The sequence below is a fragment of the Hydra vulgaris genome, chromosome 06, assembly GCF_038396675.1.
Source record: "Hydra vulgaris chromosome 06, alternate assembly HydraT2T_AEP".
NCBI lineage: Eukaryota > Metazoa > Cnidaria > Hydrozoa > Anthoathecata > Hydridae > Hydra > Hydra vulgaris.
Genome location: NC_088925.1, coordinates 21,697,530 through 21,715,000, shown reverse-complemented (window position 1 = coordinate 21,715,000; position 17,471 = coordinate 21,697,530). Strand labels below are relative to the sequence as shown.

General features: G+C 27.6%; 2 protein-coding genes across 2 annotated transcripts in view; one reads left to right on the top strand and one right to left on the bottom strand.

The window, feature by feature from the left end:
• LOC100208018 (uncharacterized) overlaps positions 1-9,470 on the bottom strand; it is an 11,394-nt gene extending 1,924 nt beyond the window's left edge. Inside the window, exons 1-3 of the mRNA XM_065799556.1 lie at positions 9,394-9,470; positions 7,863-8,080; positions 1,026-1,169 (exon numbers count right to left, since the gene is read on the bottom strand). Of these exons, the coding sequence (XP_065655628.1) occupies positions 1,026-1,169; positions 7,863-8,067 (349 nt within the window). The 5' untranslated portion in view covers positions 8,068-8,080; positions 9,394-9,470. The remainder of the gene's footprint in view (positions 1-1,025; positions 1,170-7,862; positions 8,081-9,393) is intronic.
• Positions 9,471-11,256: 1,786 nt separating this feature from the next.
• Positions 11,257-12,072, top strand: LOC105843363 (uncharacterized). The gene is made up of 3 exons (XM_065798335.1): positions 11,257-11,475; positions 11,558-11,701; positions 11,775-12,072. Exons 1-3 carry the CDS (start codon positions 11,271-11,273, stop codon positions 11,930-11,932), a joined length of 507 nt encoding a protein of 168 aa, XP_065654407.1. The 5' UTR covers positions 11,257-11,270; the 3' UTR covers positions 11,933-12,072.
• The last annotated feature ends 5,399 nt before the right edge of the window (positions 12,073-17,471 follow it).

The window sequence follows — 17,471 nt, the reverse complement described above, 5'->3', positions numbered from 1 at the left end:
GAGCTAAACAGTGTTTTTTTCATAACACTTAGAACAATGTTTTTTTTTTCATAATACTGTTTAGCTCACTATAAACATGACAAGAAACAGTTCACGCAAATGGGAGAATTTCATCAATAGAAACAATTCCTAGTTTAGCTCCAATTAAATTTAATTTGCCTGCGAATTTTCTAAAACTAACACCTTTAACTATTGAAAATGGCCGGATATCAGTAGTACAAATGTTCAAAATAGCATTACCCATTCTCTTTTGACTTTATTTGATATTTATTTTACATTTTCAAATGTTTACACTGAAAATAATCAAGTATGCACTTGGTTATTTTTGGTGACTTGCCTCACACGTGACTTTATGTGAGCTTTCAAACAGCTTGTACCTCCTTTAGATTTCCATTTTAGTACAGCTTTAGTCTTCAAACAATATTCAACTTTAAAAAGAAGACTTTACATTGCTAGTTCCCAGATATTCGACGTAACTTATACTTTCATTGTACTTTTTCATATAAATGAGCTTTAGCAATGGTAGTTATATTTCGTTTTGGGATCGTCCATATACCCAAGACTTAAATTCATTTAAAAAATTGTATTAGGAGATCATTTGCTCTTTTGCGCTGCGGGTTTCATTGCTATTTTAATTTTTGATTTAACTAAAGACTTTGCTATGGAAAAATTGTTATCTCTAGTTATTATATATCTGTTATTAATTAAATTTAGTGTTGCGTAATTTATAGACGATCCCATTTCCTAATTATCACATTTAACATCTGGCACTGCTACCGCAGTAAAACCGCATCTCCTATTACCGTTATCGCGGTAATACCGCGTCGCCTATAACCGTACAAAATACCGCGGTAAACGCGGCACTACCGCAACTCCCGTTTCCGTGTCATTCTCTATTATCTATGCATCATGACGTATGCATTACACCTCGTGATAATTGTATTACCTGTGTTCTTGTATTATAAATCATACCTATTAAAAGAAAAAAAAAAGAAAGAGATTAACTAAAGTAAAAAATAACTAACTTGATATAAAAGTTAGGCATATAAGAATGCCGGTGCCGATGGTCCACGTCGACTTTCGATCTTTAAAGCAACACAAAGCCAAAAGACATATAAACGAAAGTACTGCAAAAATGCACGATACAATGATTAGAATCAAAATGTTGTCTAAATTAAATAAAATAATAAAGTGTAGTTAAGCCCCAAAATTATGTTTAATGTTTTAATTTTTTCCCCGAATAAGATTTGCCAAGTAAAAGTATATAATGTGGGTTATTTTAAGTAATGACAATCAGACCTCTAAACATTCAACAACTAAAATGTTATAAAAGGTTTTTTTAAGGATGTGACAACATCATAAAAATAGCATAACTAATCATGGGAAGTTGCTTATTTCCACGTTTATTGGTTATAAGAAGTATAAGAAGCAAAGAGATTGTTTAAAAGACCTTTTTTTACCTTTAACAAAATATTCTGTTATTTTATGTTTTTATAATATTCAAAACAAAGCTTTTAGTTTTTAATATATCTCTCCTTTTTGTAATCCATGTTTTTTCATAAAGCTTTGGTGCTCTAAAAGTAAGCTACATAAACATGTGAAATGGTAAAAAAGTAGGATTTTAAAATTCTGATGCAATTGATAGTCAAGTTAACTTATTATATTCTTTGAATAACTTTTAGATGTGGGGGAGGCTAAGGTTAAATTAATAAAGAATCTCTTATAAATTAAAAAACACTAAAGAAAACTTGGTATACTTGATTTTAGTAAAACTGCTTTTAACCTTGTTTTAATTTTGAATAAACTTTATTTTATATAAACTAATCTTAATTGTTTTATGGAGTAAGTCCATTATATAAATCATGAAAAAAGTAAGAAATATAACAGGAGGATAAACTACTATTTTATAAATTTGCGTGGAAAAAATTAATTTTTTTATGTATATTCTTAAATATAAACTTAATAATTCTTTCATGTCGAAAATAAAACACGTTTTATTTTAAACGCATATGAAGTTGTTATTTCAAAAAGCTGTAAATAACAATCAAAAAAGAATTGCGAGGTTGATTTGTTAGTATTAATTTTTTTTTATACACAACAACCTAACCATAACGTAACCATAACCTTACTATGACGTCTTAATATTGTTTTATACAACTTTTAACATTAAAAATCTAAAACACATTTTAAAAAAGTGTTTTATTGTCATTATGAATGTCTGAGCCTACTACTTTAAATCTGTTCAATTTTTCTTATTTCATTTACTTCGTTTTTTTAAATAGGTGTAAGTAGTAAGTAGGTATAAGTAGTAGAGCGTAATGTCTAAATCCTCACAACATTTCATCAAATCATTTTAATGTAGGGGAGATGGGGGCGCATTGATCGCCGTAGCAGTGTTTTGAAAATTGCGCAGAACCTGAAAGAGATGTAAAAACTTATAAACTACGAAACACATGTAGAACTATCTGGCTTTTGGAATATATAAATATTTTGATTTAAAAAAATGATAAACATGAATAATTTTAACTTTTAAACAACCCTCTCAAAAGATCAATGTACCCCAAACTATGGGGTACTATGATCTCCGACTTGGGGCACATTGATCTTATATGCGTAATATTATCTAAACGTTTAACACTTCTATAACTAAATCTTGTAAATAATTTAGTCAAAGGGTAATATTGTATAACATATAATACATCTAAATTTTTTAATTATTTTTTAAATATAGCAGTTAAACCCACTAGTCTAATTTTTAATTAAAAAATGTATAAATCACAGCAGCTATAAGCTACCCGCTTTATATACGTTTAAAACTTTACAACAACTTGAAATTTATAAGAACTGAAATATAAAGACTGAAATAAGAATACAACTTTTAAGTTTACAAAACTTGTTAAAAGTACAATATTTTGATTAAGAATATTTCTTCATTTGTGAAAGTCAAGTTGTGAAGCAGCTTTTGGTTTACATTGTTTTTTATTCCTGAGCAAGTAATTCTTAGTTTCTTTCTTATCTTTTGTGGAGACTTTTTGTTGATTTTTGGTTTGCTTCAAAATTTTCTTTTCTTTTGACAAAGAATTTCATTTCTGACAGGAGTATCAGTCAAGATCCTTGTTTTTAACTGCCTACTTTTAACATTTTTTTTTCTGGCAGATGCTTTTGGGTAAGGTTTTAAAACCTCAGGTGAGATTATAGAAGCAACACTTGTTGACACTTTGTTTAAAACACTTGTTTCAATATTTACTATAGTTATTTCAGACTCTATGTGATTAACATGTGCTGGTATCATTTCAGATTCCATGTTGTTGACAGGAGTGATAGTAACTGTATCTGGGGCAGCTCTATCTGTAACTGATGATGGTAAATATTCATAATCTTTGAAAATTTCAGAATTGAATGGCTCAATGCCAGCTACTCTAAATCCTGTCTGTATATTAGATGGTGAGAAAGCTTTTGTATACGGTTCTCGAACTATTGAAACAATATCATAAATGGTCATTGGTCTTGGGTTTGAAACCATCCAATTATCACATGCAGAATTGTAAAACCTTTTCAATGGTCCAAAAACAGTTCTATCTAATGGCTGCAATTTATGGCTGCAATGGGGAGGAAAACTTATCATTGTAATTCCGTGTTGAATTGCAAGCTCCAAGCCTTTAACAGAAATATGACTTTCATGACTGTCGAGAAGTAACAAAACTGGAGATTCCTGAGAACAGTTTGAATATTTAACAAAATGTTTAATCCATTCTATGAAAATTTCTGAGTTCATCCAACCAGAAGGATTTGCAAATCCCACACATCCAGGAGGTCCTTCCTTAATCATGTAATCATGAAACTTTACCCTAGGAAAAATAAATAATGGAGGAATGGAATTTCCAATAGCATTAGAGGCACAACATGCAGTTACCAATGTTCCTCGTTCTACAGATGTGATTCTTCCAACTTGTTTGCTTCCTCTACCAGCTAAAACCTTTACCGGCTTTTGAACGGTTGTTAAACCAGTTTCATCAACATTATATATACAGTTAGGATTATATTTATATCGATTTCTTACCGTTTTAAGATTTTGAAAAAACTCTCTTACAGTGTGTTTGTTAAAAGCTGTTGATCGAGCGAAGCTCGTTGCTTCAGGTGTTCGTAGAGACAACTCTGGTTGTCTTTTCATAAAACCTTGCAACCAATCAATGCCTGCAATTTTATTTTTGATCCATGATGATGGGTATATCTTATTGTTTTTTAAAGCAAATTCATATGCCAATAATCGCGTTGACCTAGTTGAAAGGCCATAGTTCATTTTTGATGCAATTAGTAAATAACTTGATAAACTTTTTTCATCTTCTGCTGTAAAAACTTGTCTATTGTTGTAGTTAGGCTTGAAAGCTTCATTTGGATTAAGCCTCTTTTTACGACAATATCTTTTTAAAGTCATTCTATCTATGTTAAACTGACGTGCTACAACATTCAGTTGTGTTCCTTCTAAAACTTTATTAACAGCTACTTTTATTGTTTCACTTGGTATAGCAACTTTATTTGTTTTTTTAATTCTATTTCTAACCATTTTAAGATCTGTAAAAAAATATATCAATAAAAACATATGTTTTTAATAAATGCTAATATTTAACATAATAATATTATGTTAAATATTTTTTAATTATTATGTTAAATATTATTCTTTTGATATTATAAAATAATAGTATTATTATTACTAGATTATAACATAAGTAGATTTAAAAATGAAATGCTAAAAGCTATTGTTTGTTTATATATAGTTTTTTTTTAAATTATAAATACAATTCCATTCGTTTAACTGTATTGCTTATAAACAAAAACATGGGGCACTTCGTCTTCTATGGGGCACTTTGATCCTCCGATCAATGGGCCCCGCATAGTCAAAGATCAATGTACCCCAATAGGTATAGGTAACATATTGATAGCAATATCTACTGTATAAATTGCAGCCAAATAAAAATTATATATTATATTATACACCTAACACTTACAAATTTAAAATAAAATTGTTGTTAACCCATACAGACATCTAAATAAAAATATATTTGAATTATAGTACGATTTAAAAAAATCACTTTTTATGACGAAAAACAATATTTTCTTTATTTTTTTTGACGCTGATAACCTTATGAAAAAATATTACGAATAATCAATTAGGGAAGCATAATGGTTAATTAAATTGCAACCTCACTTCTAGTAAGGCAAAAATGAACGAGTAAAAGCCAAAAGATCATACTGCCCCGGCGATCAATGCGCCCCCATCTCCCCTAACTCTGAAGTTTATTTCATTTTGTGGAGAGATCCAAAGAGACAAAAGTGACGTTCCATTTGATCGGAACATGTTGTTAACAACATAAATGCTTGATCTAACAAAAAAATTTAAAAATTCAAACTAATATTTTTCTTTTGGACTTGTCAATGATTTACCTACGGATACATAATCAAACTGTTTGCGTGCTTTATTTCTTCTCAAGCTTATAGCTCAGTTTTGATTACATCTGGTTCCATTTCTAAGACTTAAGCTAATTTCTGGCTGAAATTTAAGGAGATGCAAATCCATTTTCTTTGTATTTTTTCATAAACTCAGTTGCACTTATATATTCTAGTGCCATATCAAATTGCATGCTTTTTGATTTTTGATTTTCTGACGATTTAAACAATAAATTGTACCAAATGGCTTAAGTAACCAAATATGGAAAGTTTTTGAACTGTTTTGTCTGTCCAGTTGCTACGGTTCTTGATTTTTGATCAAAACCATTTCCAGCTGTGTATCTTGTTGGAATTTTCAGATGTATTGTTGGATGCACTTCCAACAATGCGTCGCATACTGCAGCTATTTGATAACGAACACCTCTCGCATTATGGGTTCTGAGTTTCTAGCGTAAATAGGCTTTATAGTCAGATATTGTACGTGAGTTTTAAAGACCTGCCATTGCTGTGTTGAAGCGCCAAACAAAAGATAAATTTAATGCAAAATTCCAAAAATTGTCATTGCAGCGACTGATGATTTCACCATGTCTCCAAAAATTAGAAAAGTACTGTGAAGTTTACATTGCGCATAAAATGATTTCGGATTGAGTTTAAGTATACATTTTTATGCACCATGACTGCAACCTTTGTCACTTGCTTTTTTATCATATCCTTGGCCTCTGCAGTTCTGTAAATATAAATTCAGATCTTAAAGCTCTTGCTTCCCCAAGACCTGAACCAGTATTATCATTGACAGATAGGAATCCCACAAAATATTTACTGATTTCTACTGGTCTACTTCCAGTGTAGCATATTGACATAATCATAGTCATTTGCTCTTGGTGACCAGCGCCAGGTATGCAGTCCAAATTGATGAAACAATATTGCAAATTTCGAACATTATATATAATTTTTTTGTAAGGCAGGATCACCAATCCGATTGTTCACCTCGTTTCAAATTGTTTTGCCAAAGAAATGATTATGAATCACTTTTTTTTTTATACGCCGTAAATGATCTTCTGAACATGAATCGTACTTTTCTATAATTCGACCAGTCCTAAAAAATTTCCATTGTTTGATTGAAACCACCATCCCATGAAGTGCTAAACTTCGTTCTACAAGAAGCCGCACAATTAAAAGGATTCTTTTTAAGACATTTTTTCAGCGCTGAGTCTCTTTTAAGACTAGTTTTATGTTTCCTTGCCAATTATCTTTCATTTTTTCTATCAATTTCCAGCTCAAACCAAGCACCAACAGCATGAATGTGCTTCATGGCCAATTTAAGGTAAACTAACTTCATGGTTAGAACACTAAAAATATTTTTCTCGCTACTTCCTTCAATTGCGAGCTGATTTTTTAGATCTGAGATCAATCGATAGCGAAAATAGACTCAAGAAAATTGATACACCATACTCAAAATAATGTTTTAACATTTTCACCAAAAAATAGCAACAAAGGTTATTTCTAAATTTATTAAATTAACTCAATTTTTTTTCAACTCTTCGTTAGTTTTCCTTTTCTTATATGACCTTTTAATTCATTTGTTAAAAAATTTGTTTGATAACCTGTAGATATTTATAAATATCTACAGCTTATCAAACAAATTTTTTAGATAATTGTTAGATAATTAGATAATTATCCACCAACGTTCAAAGAAATTGTATAACTGTAAAACTCTTTTGGAAATTTCGATGTAAAACAACTTTATTTTTGAAAACTAACTTTCGCTTGATTAAAACTTAATTATCAACGTTCAAAGAATTTATATAACTATAAATTTCCTTCGGGTATAGCGATGAAAAAAAACTTTCTTTTTGAATTAAACTTTCGTTTAATATAAACTTCTATCAATGTTGGCCGAATTCTATCGCCGATGTTCAAATAATTAACCTTTTCGGGAATTGCAATGATAAATTACTTTCTTTTCGAAAAAAAAAACTTTAGTAAACATTTAAAACCTCGCCCCCCCTTGCCTTTTCCCGTAGAATTGCCCCTGAGTGTAAATAGTAAGTAGTTGCAAGTAGATGTACGAAGTATGTAGGTGTAAGTAGGTGTAAATAGTAATTAGATGTAAGTAGTAAATAGATGTGAGTAGTAAGTTGGTGTAAATAGTAAGTAGGTGGACCTAGATATTTACTTTAATACTACATGATAACAATTACTTTGATACTATATGATATTTATTTTATTTATTTTTTTATACTTCTTATGATATTTACTTTACAATATTGTAAAATTATATTTATTAGTAAACTCTATTTTATTAATATTCTTCATTTGATATAGTTATTATAGTTAACCCACTTTTATTATGTTTATGTATAAACATACATAAACACAATGACAATTTATTTTTTTTTACAAATAAAATTTATTACCTAAGTTATATAGCTTGAAATGAAATAAGTTTCTTCTTTCAACATTCAATCCTCTTATTCTGAAGTTTGTGAGGCCTTGCTCCATGTCATAAATGGAAGATTTCCACCAGGAATTACCACGAGCTCCGACAGTTAAGCAACCCAATCCTAAAATTAGGCTTACTCCAATACCCCACAAAGAGACTTTTAATGAAGTTGCAAGCATGTTTCGTAATATACTAAAAAATAAAGTAGATCATGTTTTGAAACAATCATTACAACTTATTTAAATAAAGTTGTTTTTGAACAACGTTACCTCTATTTGTATATTCAATATCGTTATATATGTATAGAAAAGAAAAAATATTTAACAAACTTTAATTCCAAATAATTAAATACAACGTTGAATTAACGTGAAATATTACACTTTGCCAACATAGAATACAATGTCGTTCAAACATTGGCTTTTTGTAATTGATGACGTCGCACTTGTAACAAAAATGATATCACTGAGTTAAGATTTGTGTATAGAACAATGCTTATAGAGAAAATGCTTTATACTATTTATTAAAAAAATCATATATGTTTATGCCCCCACAATAATTTGAAATGGTTGTTCTACAATTCACTTCTCTATGAAGTCTTGAATGGTATGGACAAAATGGCGTAGGATTGGTGCATAAGGAAGCAATCCCTCTAAATTGTTCTGAGAAGTGAGTTACTGAAGGATATTGGCTGATTTTAAAAGCAATCTTATTGAAAAGCTTAAAAATTGACTAAGATGAAAACCATTTAAAAAAAAAAGTGAACAATAGTTTCAAAAAAAGGAACTCAAAATAAGATCTTGCTTATTGCAGATCAATGTAATGGTATGCTGTGTACTGTGTTGTACAACACAGCACAACACAGCATACTCTGGTAAGGTATAGTGTGCTAAAGTAAACTTTCTAAAGTTTTAAGTTTATGCAAATGCCAAGTTCTAGGCACGATTTGGGTTGTTACATTTTAAAAATGCTTAAGTAAAAAATAAAAGTACTATCTCTAAAAGTAACAAAGTAAAAATAAAAAGTACTGTTTGACCAAAATAAAATACTTATGTATATTAGTTACAAAGTAAAAACTTTTATTATTTGGTTACAAAATAAAAAGTATTTAAATGTAAAAAGTATTTATTTTGTAACCAAAAAATATAAAAATGGGTCGTAAAAGTGAATACATTATTTCTCCTAATATATGCAAACATAAATAAAGTTTTGAACATTTTAGTTGTTTAACTCTATTTTGTAAAAAAATTATTTTTCGTATTTTATAATTACGATTAAAAAAAAAATTTAGCGTTGAGACAACCTTATTTTTTTAAATTTCTTTTGTTTGGTTATATGCGTTGTAAATACAAATAAACGAAAATATAATTGAATTACATTAAAATAGCCAAAAACGTTCAATACCTAAGCAAAATATTTTTTTTAAACGTAAACCACTGTTACTACTATTTAATATCACCAATATAGAAAATATTTGAAAATAATTAGAAGTGTTTTATTTCACTTACTCTTTTTTATTTAACAAGCGAACACAAAATATTTTTTCGTTATTATAAATTAAAAAAAAACGTCTTACATTAAAGAATTAATCTTAAAAGATTAAATCAACAATTGAATCAAATAACAAAATTCTTTTTTTTATGCTGTTCCCAATAGTAATTAATCCATTAGGGAAAAAATTTACTTATAGTGAAAGTAGTTATTAAGGTTGGAAATTTTTCCCCTTAAAAGGAGAACCTTATATTCTTTTGCCTTCAAGGACCACATAACAATGATACTTTAACAATAAGTAGGCTTAACGACAAGTAAAGGTAGAAAGAAGATTGGGAAAGAGTATAAACTTAACCGTGTCACATTTTTTATAACACAGTTTTTATTTAATATTTTTCTCAATATAATATTACAAATACATTGTAATAAAAAATTAAAAAGATGATCATTATCTGAAATATTGTGAATCCAAAAAAATGATACCCATCATTTTTAGATAAAGTTTATAAAAGAATAAAGTTTTTAACAGATATTATAGCTTATTAAGAAAGGTGTTATAACGTAGCAACCAGCAATCAAATAATTAAGGAAGCTATTCGATCACAATATAAAAAAAACTTTTAAACATGTTTCGGTACTTGTATCTTTAAGTTTTGGTTTTGGTTTACTTTTTCACATTACATGATTTTATTTAAAACAATTTAAAATTTAAGTTTGAATTGATAATATTATTATTAAATATTATATAACATTAAAGTGTTTTGGTATAAATTATTTTATAAAACCATAATACATTATAATATTTTTATCTACTTTAAACAATTTTAAACTTTTAGGATAAAGTTTCAGTTTGTTTATAAATTCTATTCCAGGTGGTTTTACTGTCGGCTAATGTAAAAGATAAAAAGAAAAAAAAGTCATTTAAAAAAACTTATAAAATGTTAATGTGTTATTAATTGAAAATCAATATTATAAATTGTTCTTATTTTTTTGTGATCAAGATTAAATCTAAAAAATAAATCATTAAAGAATTTTTATTTATCACCATTGAGTTCCACATTTAAAATATAGATACATTTTTCTATTCTAAAAAATTGTAGCCAGGTAAAACAAATAAAAGTTTAAGATAAAACTAAAAAGTTTAAGATAAAACTAAAAAGTCGCGGTTAAATGAAATACGGATAAAAAGGAAAAATCAACAGCAGAAAAAAAAACGGAAAAGAAATCATATTGTTTATATACTATATATACGTGTATATATAAATATATATACATATATATATATATATATATATATATATATATATATATATATATATATATATATATATATATATATATATATATATATATATATATATATATATATATATATGTAAAGTATATATTTGTAGAATACATTTTAAAATTGTTTAAATATACACACACACACATATATATATATATATATATACATATATATATATATATATATATATATATATATATATATATATATATATATATATATATATATATATATATATATGTATATATATATATATATGTATATATATATATATATATATATATATATATATATATATATATATGTATATATATACATATATATATATGTGTGTGTGTGTGTGTGTGTGTGTGTGTGTGTGTGTGTGTGTGTGTGTGTGTGTGTGTGTATATGTGTGTGTGTGTGTGAGCCTACTGATGGCGAAACTTTTTAAAGAAAAATAGATAAGTGTTTTTACTAATTTATTATTGCAAATAGAGTGCTCTGTTCTTTAAGAACATTGAGCACTCTATTTGCAGAATACGCTAACATAATTTATATATATATATATATATATATATATATATATATATATATATATATATATAGCACAAAAGAACACTTGATATGCTTGCAAAATCATTAAAAATTACTTTATGGGCAATAGCCATTACCTTAATGGTTGGTATATCTTGCTTTTTAGCCGCAGCTTGTGGTAACTCATGGTGGAAATCTTCTCTTAATGACACTGAGATTGGTCTCCTGAATTTTAACATAAAAGGAAGAAAAGAACAAAGAAAAAATTTATTTCAATTTAAGTCATTTGATCTCGGTAGGTTTAATTTGTAAAGATTCAAACTATTTATTGATTTTATCACACTTTAAACTTGAATTATTTTCCATTTAAATTTTAGACAATATCTTGATTCTTATAACTTTTGCAATTATTTTTTCAACGTTATCTCTGGTATGCCTTTTGGTTTTATGTTTTTTTAAAGAAAAGAACTCAACGTGGACTAAAGGCAGTTTTGTCCTTATATGTCTTGTTTTCATGGCTGGTTAGTTTTATATTGTTTAAAAAAATAAAGCAACCAAAATTCAGTCAATTAGTTTTTGAATTTATACTTTTAGGTGCATGCGGTATTGGTGCTATGTTATATGCCGAGATATTTGTACCACATTTATGGAGAAATAATAAACACGGTTGGTCGGTCATTTCCGCATGGTTTGGAGCAATAGCTTGTATAACAGCCTTAATAATTTCTTGTAACGCTGCCGCTAGTAACTAAAACTTAACATCATCTCATCATAACTGAAACTTTAAATCGTCTCGTTTTATAAATATGTATGTGTTTAATTCAATTTGCTTCATTTATGTATAATACAAATTTTGTTTAAAAGTTACTTTTTGGGTATTTTTTGAAAACAAACTTAGCAAAAAATTTATAAACTTCATAAAAAAGCTTTTTTTATTTTATTATTTAGACTCGTATAATTGTCTTTTCGTAAAAAATATTTTTTTGTAAATATATTTATTTGTGATTAAACTTTGTAGTTTTTTTTTTTAATTAAGATAAAAAGTTTATTTTTAGATACAATGAGATGTACCAAAAACAATTGTACTTAACTTGAACATAAGTAAAATGAGTTTTTATTTTATTGTACCCAGGGCTTCTAGCTTGCCTACCATATAAATACTTAAGTATCCTGTAAATATATTTTTTCAATATTTCCTGAAATAATCTTTAGAAATATTGCCAATTAAATTAACTAATTTTAATTTTAATCAATTATGATTAAAGTCATACCTTGAGTGATAACTTATGAGTCCTTGAATGACAACTATAGATATAAGGATTGAGCGATTTGAAAAAAATTTTTGATTTGATTTGGCTGTCGTTGTGGGAAAGTTGTGTTGAAAACGGGGGTTTTTAACAACAACAAAAATAATTATATATTTTTATACCTTTATTTTTAAATATAAATAAATGTTATTTTAAAAATCAGCATATATTTCTTTTTCTTTTGAGTCCCAGATTGACATTTTTCTTTTAAAAAAGTTTACACATATATTAGGACTCGATCACTATTATTAGGATTAAATCAAAACATTTTACTTTTCTGTTATAACTAATAGAACACCATTTGCGTCTCAGGAATGTTGTTTTTTTTGAAACTTTTTTTTATTGTATGAATATCGCTTCACCCTAATAGTTATACCTACAGTTCAGCAATTGAAAATTTTATAATGACAACCAATCTGCATCAAGTTGCTATACAATAATAAACCCTGTAAAATATTTAAAAAAAATTTAATTAAAAACAAAGACTCAATCATATTTTTTGTCTATCCTAATTATACCAGCATTTACTGTTAAATTTATTTCCTACTCTAAGTTAGTTTTATTTTTGTCAATTTGCACACATTTCACAATTTTATCCTTAAGATCATTATCATCAAGAAGATCATCAATAAATATATATAAATACAATCTGACTGGGGCAAGTAGAGGACAAAATGTCTTACTACCAAGCCCCTTCATGAAATAAAGAAAAATATAGTTTTACAAGTTCTAATGTTATAAAAAATAGTGAATCTAAAAAGTTTAAAAAGAAATGAAAAAAATTAGAAATCAAAAGTTTGAAAAAAAAAGTTATAAAGTTTGCAAAAAAGAAAAAATCTTTTAAATGAAAAAGTTTACAAATCGGTATTTATACGTGCCGTAATATAACTTAAATATAAATATAACGTATTGTATAACGTAAATATAAAAATTTACAAATCCGTATATATACGTATACATATTCAATACAATACGTGATATATATTTATATATATATTTAAATATTTAAAAGAGATTTAAAATTTAAAAGATTCAAAATATTTCAAGATTTAAATTTATGTATTTATATTTTTAATACAAAATTAAAACAAACATAACAAGAAAGATATCTCATAAAATAAAATAATATAGTGATATTCAAATCTACAGTTTAAAGTGAAATGATACTCTAAATCTACAAAAAATGAAATGATACTCAAAATCTATAGTTTAAAGTTTTATAGCTTCTGGTCTGGTCTTTAACACATTCCTGTCACAGTCTTACAAAATAATTTACTAAACTTTCTAGTCTTACTAAACTAATTAACAAGTGCTTAACTGAATCTTTTTTTTTTACCTGCTTGAAAATGGTATATGTGGTTCCGATTTTTAAAAATAAAGACAAATTTCATCTTGATTTTAATAACCTACTTACTGACATTCGAAGCCGATTTTGACATTCTTGCTCTACTGCTGATTTGTTAATTGTTACAATTTTTTAATTGTAATAATTATTACAATTAACAAATCAGCAAACAGCAATGTTGCAATTAAAAATGAACTGACTAACAGCTCTAAAAACTGTCCTAAATTTCTTATAATCAAAAAACAATAAACTGTCCATCTCATACAATATCAGAAACTTTCAAAATCTCATTAAGATTAGCGCTAATGTCTTAAGCGCAATAGAAGTTTATGGTATTTAAAAACCGTTAAAAAATAGTTTGTCCGCGCTCTTTGAAGGCAAATTATATTTTATTCGACATACAACAACAATAAATGCTTTTTTTTTTTTAATCTGTGTTAAAGTAGCTTCCTTGGTATTTTTTTTTTTCACTTTTAAATAATTTTTTAATGTTTTATGGTGAAGGTGCTTTATTTTATAGTAACAACCAAAAAGCCACATAGATTAAATAGATTATCAAACTGATGAAATTTTCAAATGAGCAACTCGAAATAAGGCGCTGAAAAACCTAAAACTTATAAATATATAATAAATGAAAGCCTAACCTCCCCTTGCCCTCGTGCGAGCGTGTCTCATATCAAGCCTACGTTCGTTCTTTCTTTATAGCAAATTCATTCATTCGTCGCCTACTTTGTTTTCAAATGGAGACGAGTGCGATTGTTATATGTGCTTGCTTTTATTTAATCATTTTAAAAATACATTGTTCAAAATCATAAACCGCTTTTAATTGTTTTTATAAGAACATATACACGTCCTTTTATAGAAGAACTAAGATTTTCTGCACAATACAGCTCAACTACATAAAATACAATTTATTTGTCTAAATATTAACAATCTAAAAGAAATTTCACATAAAAATGGGAAGCAATGCTGTAAGTTATATAATAAATTTTTAATACAGTAAATACACATTTAGATATTTGAATAATTGTATCAGACGCATGCATATAATACCACCAAGTTTTCATAAACAGAGCCTTACCTAAAATTGAGGGGGAGCATATTTTTGTTTTTTTATTGGCCTTTGTTGACGTATCAAATTTTGTGGAAGATGTTCAAACATAAATCTCATTTAGATTTTATGCACAAAATAGCTCAACTATATAAAATACAACTTATTTGTCTAAATATCTCAAGCCTCTCTCAGCATAGTTATGCAGTTTATCTATTGGGTTTATCTCTTTTTCACTCAATATAATGATAGAATTTATAATAGAAAGCACTACGTATATTGTATACGTATATTACAATAGAAAGCACTAAGTATATTGCTGATAATTTCAGTGACAGCGTCCAGCTACGAACGTAGTTTCAGCAAACTGAGTATAATTAAAACCTACCTGCGTACATTGATGATGCAAGCAAGACTAACGTTGCTTGCAATACTCTCCATTGAAAAGAGGAGGCAAAAAGGAAAATCACGAAGAATACCGTTACAAGTTTACTTATTTGTCAAAAATTTAAGTTTTCATTTAGAATTATATTTTTTAGACTATTTGATTTCCTTAACTTATTACAAGCCTTGAATCAAGTGTATATATACTTATCTTTATGGTAGATTGGTAGGTGGCGTAAGAATTAAAGTATTGGTGGCAGCACAGAAGCTTATATACGTGACTAATAATGGAGGGAGGGAGCCCAGCAAATACGTTTGCTCTAGGCGCTGCTTTAGGCGCTGCTCTTTGAGGTTTTGGAAGATATACTCTTTAAAATATGTAAAGCATCTATTGTTCAAGGATCCTTTCCAGATTCTCTAAAAGTAGCAAAAATAACTCCTATTTTTCAATCAGGTGACCATACAACATTACAAATTATCGTCCTATTTCAGTTCTTACAGTTTTCTCTAAAATATTAGAACGAATGTATAACAGAGTCTACAACTATTTTGTTGGTACTAAACTTTTATATAATAATCAATTTGGTTTCCAGAGAAACAATTCTACCGAACACGCCATACTCCAACTAACACGCTACATTTCTGATTCTTTTAGAAATTCTCATTATACGCTAGGAGTATTCATCGATTTATCTAAAGCTATTGATACTGTCGATCACTACATTCTATTAAAAAAATTATGACTCTATAGCATAAGTGATAAATCCCTATGCTGATTTAAAAGCTATCCTTGTAACCGTAAGCAGTTCGTTGATATCCAAGACTCCTCTTTGCCGCTATTAATGAAAGTAACATGTGGTGTCCGACAGGGCCCTGTCGGACAAATAATATGGGGACAACTATGGATCCCTAGGGATCCATAGTTGTCCCCATATTATTTCTAATATATAAAAATGATCTTAACAAAGCCTCCAACTTAACCACAATAATTTTTGGCGATGACGCAAATCTACTCCAATCTCATGAAAGTATAAATACATTTTTTAATAATATAATACAAAAATTAAATAAAATCTCATATTTGTTTAAGAAAAACAGATTGTCCCTCAAAATTGATAAAACAATATAGACACTTTTTTACCCAATAACCAGAAAAAAATGCCAAATAGGATACCCGACTTCTTTATTGATAATACAATACAAAAAAAGGGAAAAAGTTACAAAACTTCTTGGAGTTCTCGTAGATGAAAACCTATCCTGGAAACAACAAATCGATAACATTTCCATGAAAGTTGCTAAAAGTATTGGAACTATATATAAAGTTCGACATATGTTAAGTAAACAACAATTAAAACAAGTATATTATTCGTTTATCCACTGCCATTTAAATTATGCAAATATTGTATGGGAAAGTACGCACAAAGCTAAACTTAAATCTCTTTATCAGCATCAGGAATACGCGGCTCGCTTAATTAATTTTGTAAATCGTTTTTCAAATTCAAAACCACTTCTGAGAGAAATAAAAGCCTTAAATGCATATGAACTAAATGTTTATAATATTTTATGTTTTATGTTTAAATGTAAAAATCATTTATCTCCTAATATTTTTTTCAAATTACTTTATACTTTTTTTCATTATGAATATTTAGCCTTCTACTTCAGTTTCAATAAAAGTGATTATTTTGACAAAACAATCAATAGTTAAATTAAATGAAATTATTCTTATTATCAAAGTAGAATCCATGGTAAATAATTTTCTTTTCATTTTATCAATAAAGAAGTAATCATTATGCGTAGTTATAAATACAACAAAAAATTAGGCATTAAACAGGAAGTTAGTCCATATAAGGAACAACTTGTAACAATTTCTTTTTCAGAACCAAGATGTCTGAGGTTCTATGTTGGCTCTGACCAGATAAGGGACATTGACAAGGAAAGAGGTGTGAACCTCGTAGTTAAATTGCTCTTACACGGTGCTTCGTGATAAAAGTTAGTTCTACTTGGAGCACCTTAACAACTAAAAAAAAAAATTCATTGTAGGTGATTGTGAATTGTTGTTAGGACTTATCAAGAAGGAATTATAAACATATTTTTCTGTAGATATAAGACGGCGTTTTTTTGTATTTTAATTAACAATTATGATTTTATATAAAGAGAATTTTGATCTATTAGGGTAAACAGTACAGTTATTTTGGACACTTAAG

Coding starts and splice junctions, on each gene's coding strand:
- LOC105843363 (XM_065798335.1), top strand. CDS start 11,271: ATGCTTGCAAAATCATTAAAAATTACTTTATGGGCAATAGCCATTACC. Junction 11,476..11,557: donor ATTTAAGTCATTTGATCTCG/GTAGGTTTAATT, acceptor TTTAAATTTTAG/ACAATATCTTGATTCTTATA. Junction 11,702..11,774: donor ATGTCTTGTTTTCATGGCTG/GTTAGTTTTATA, acceptor TTATACTTTTAG/GTGCATGCGGTATTGGTGCT.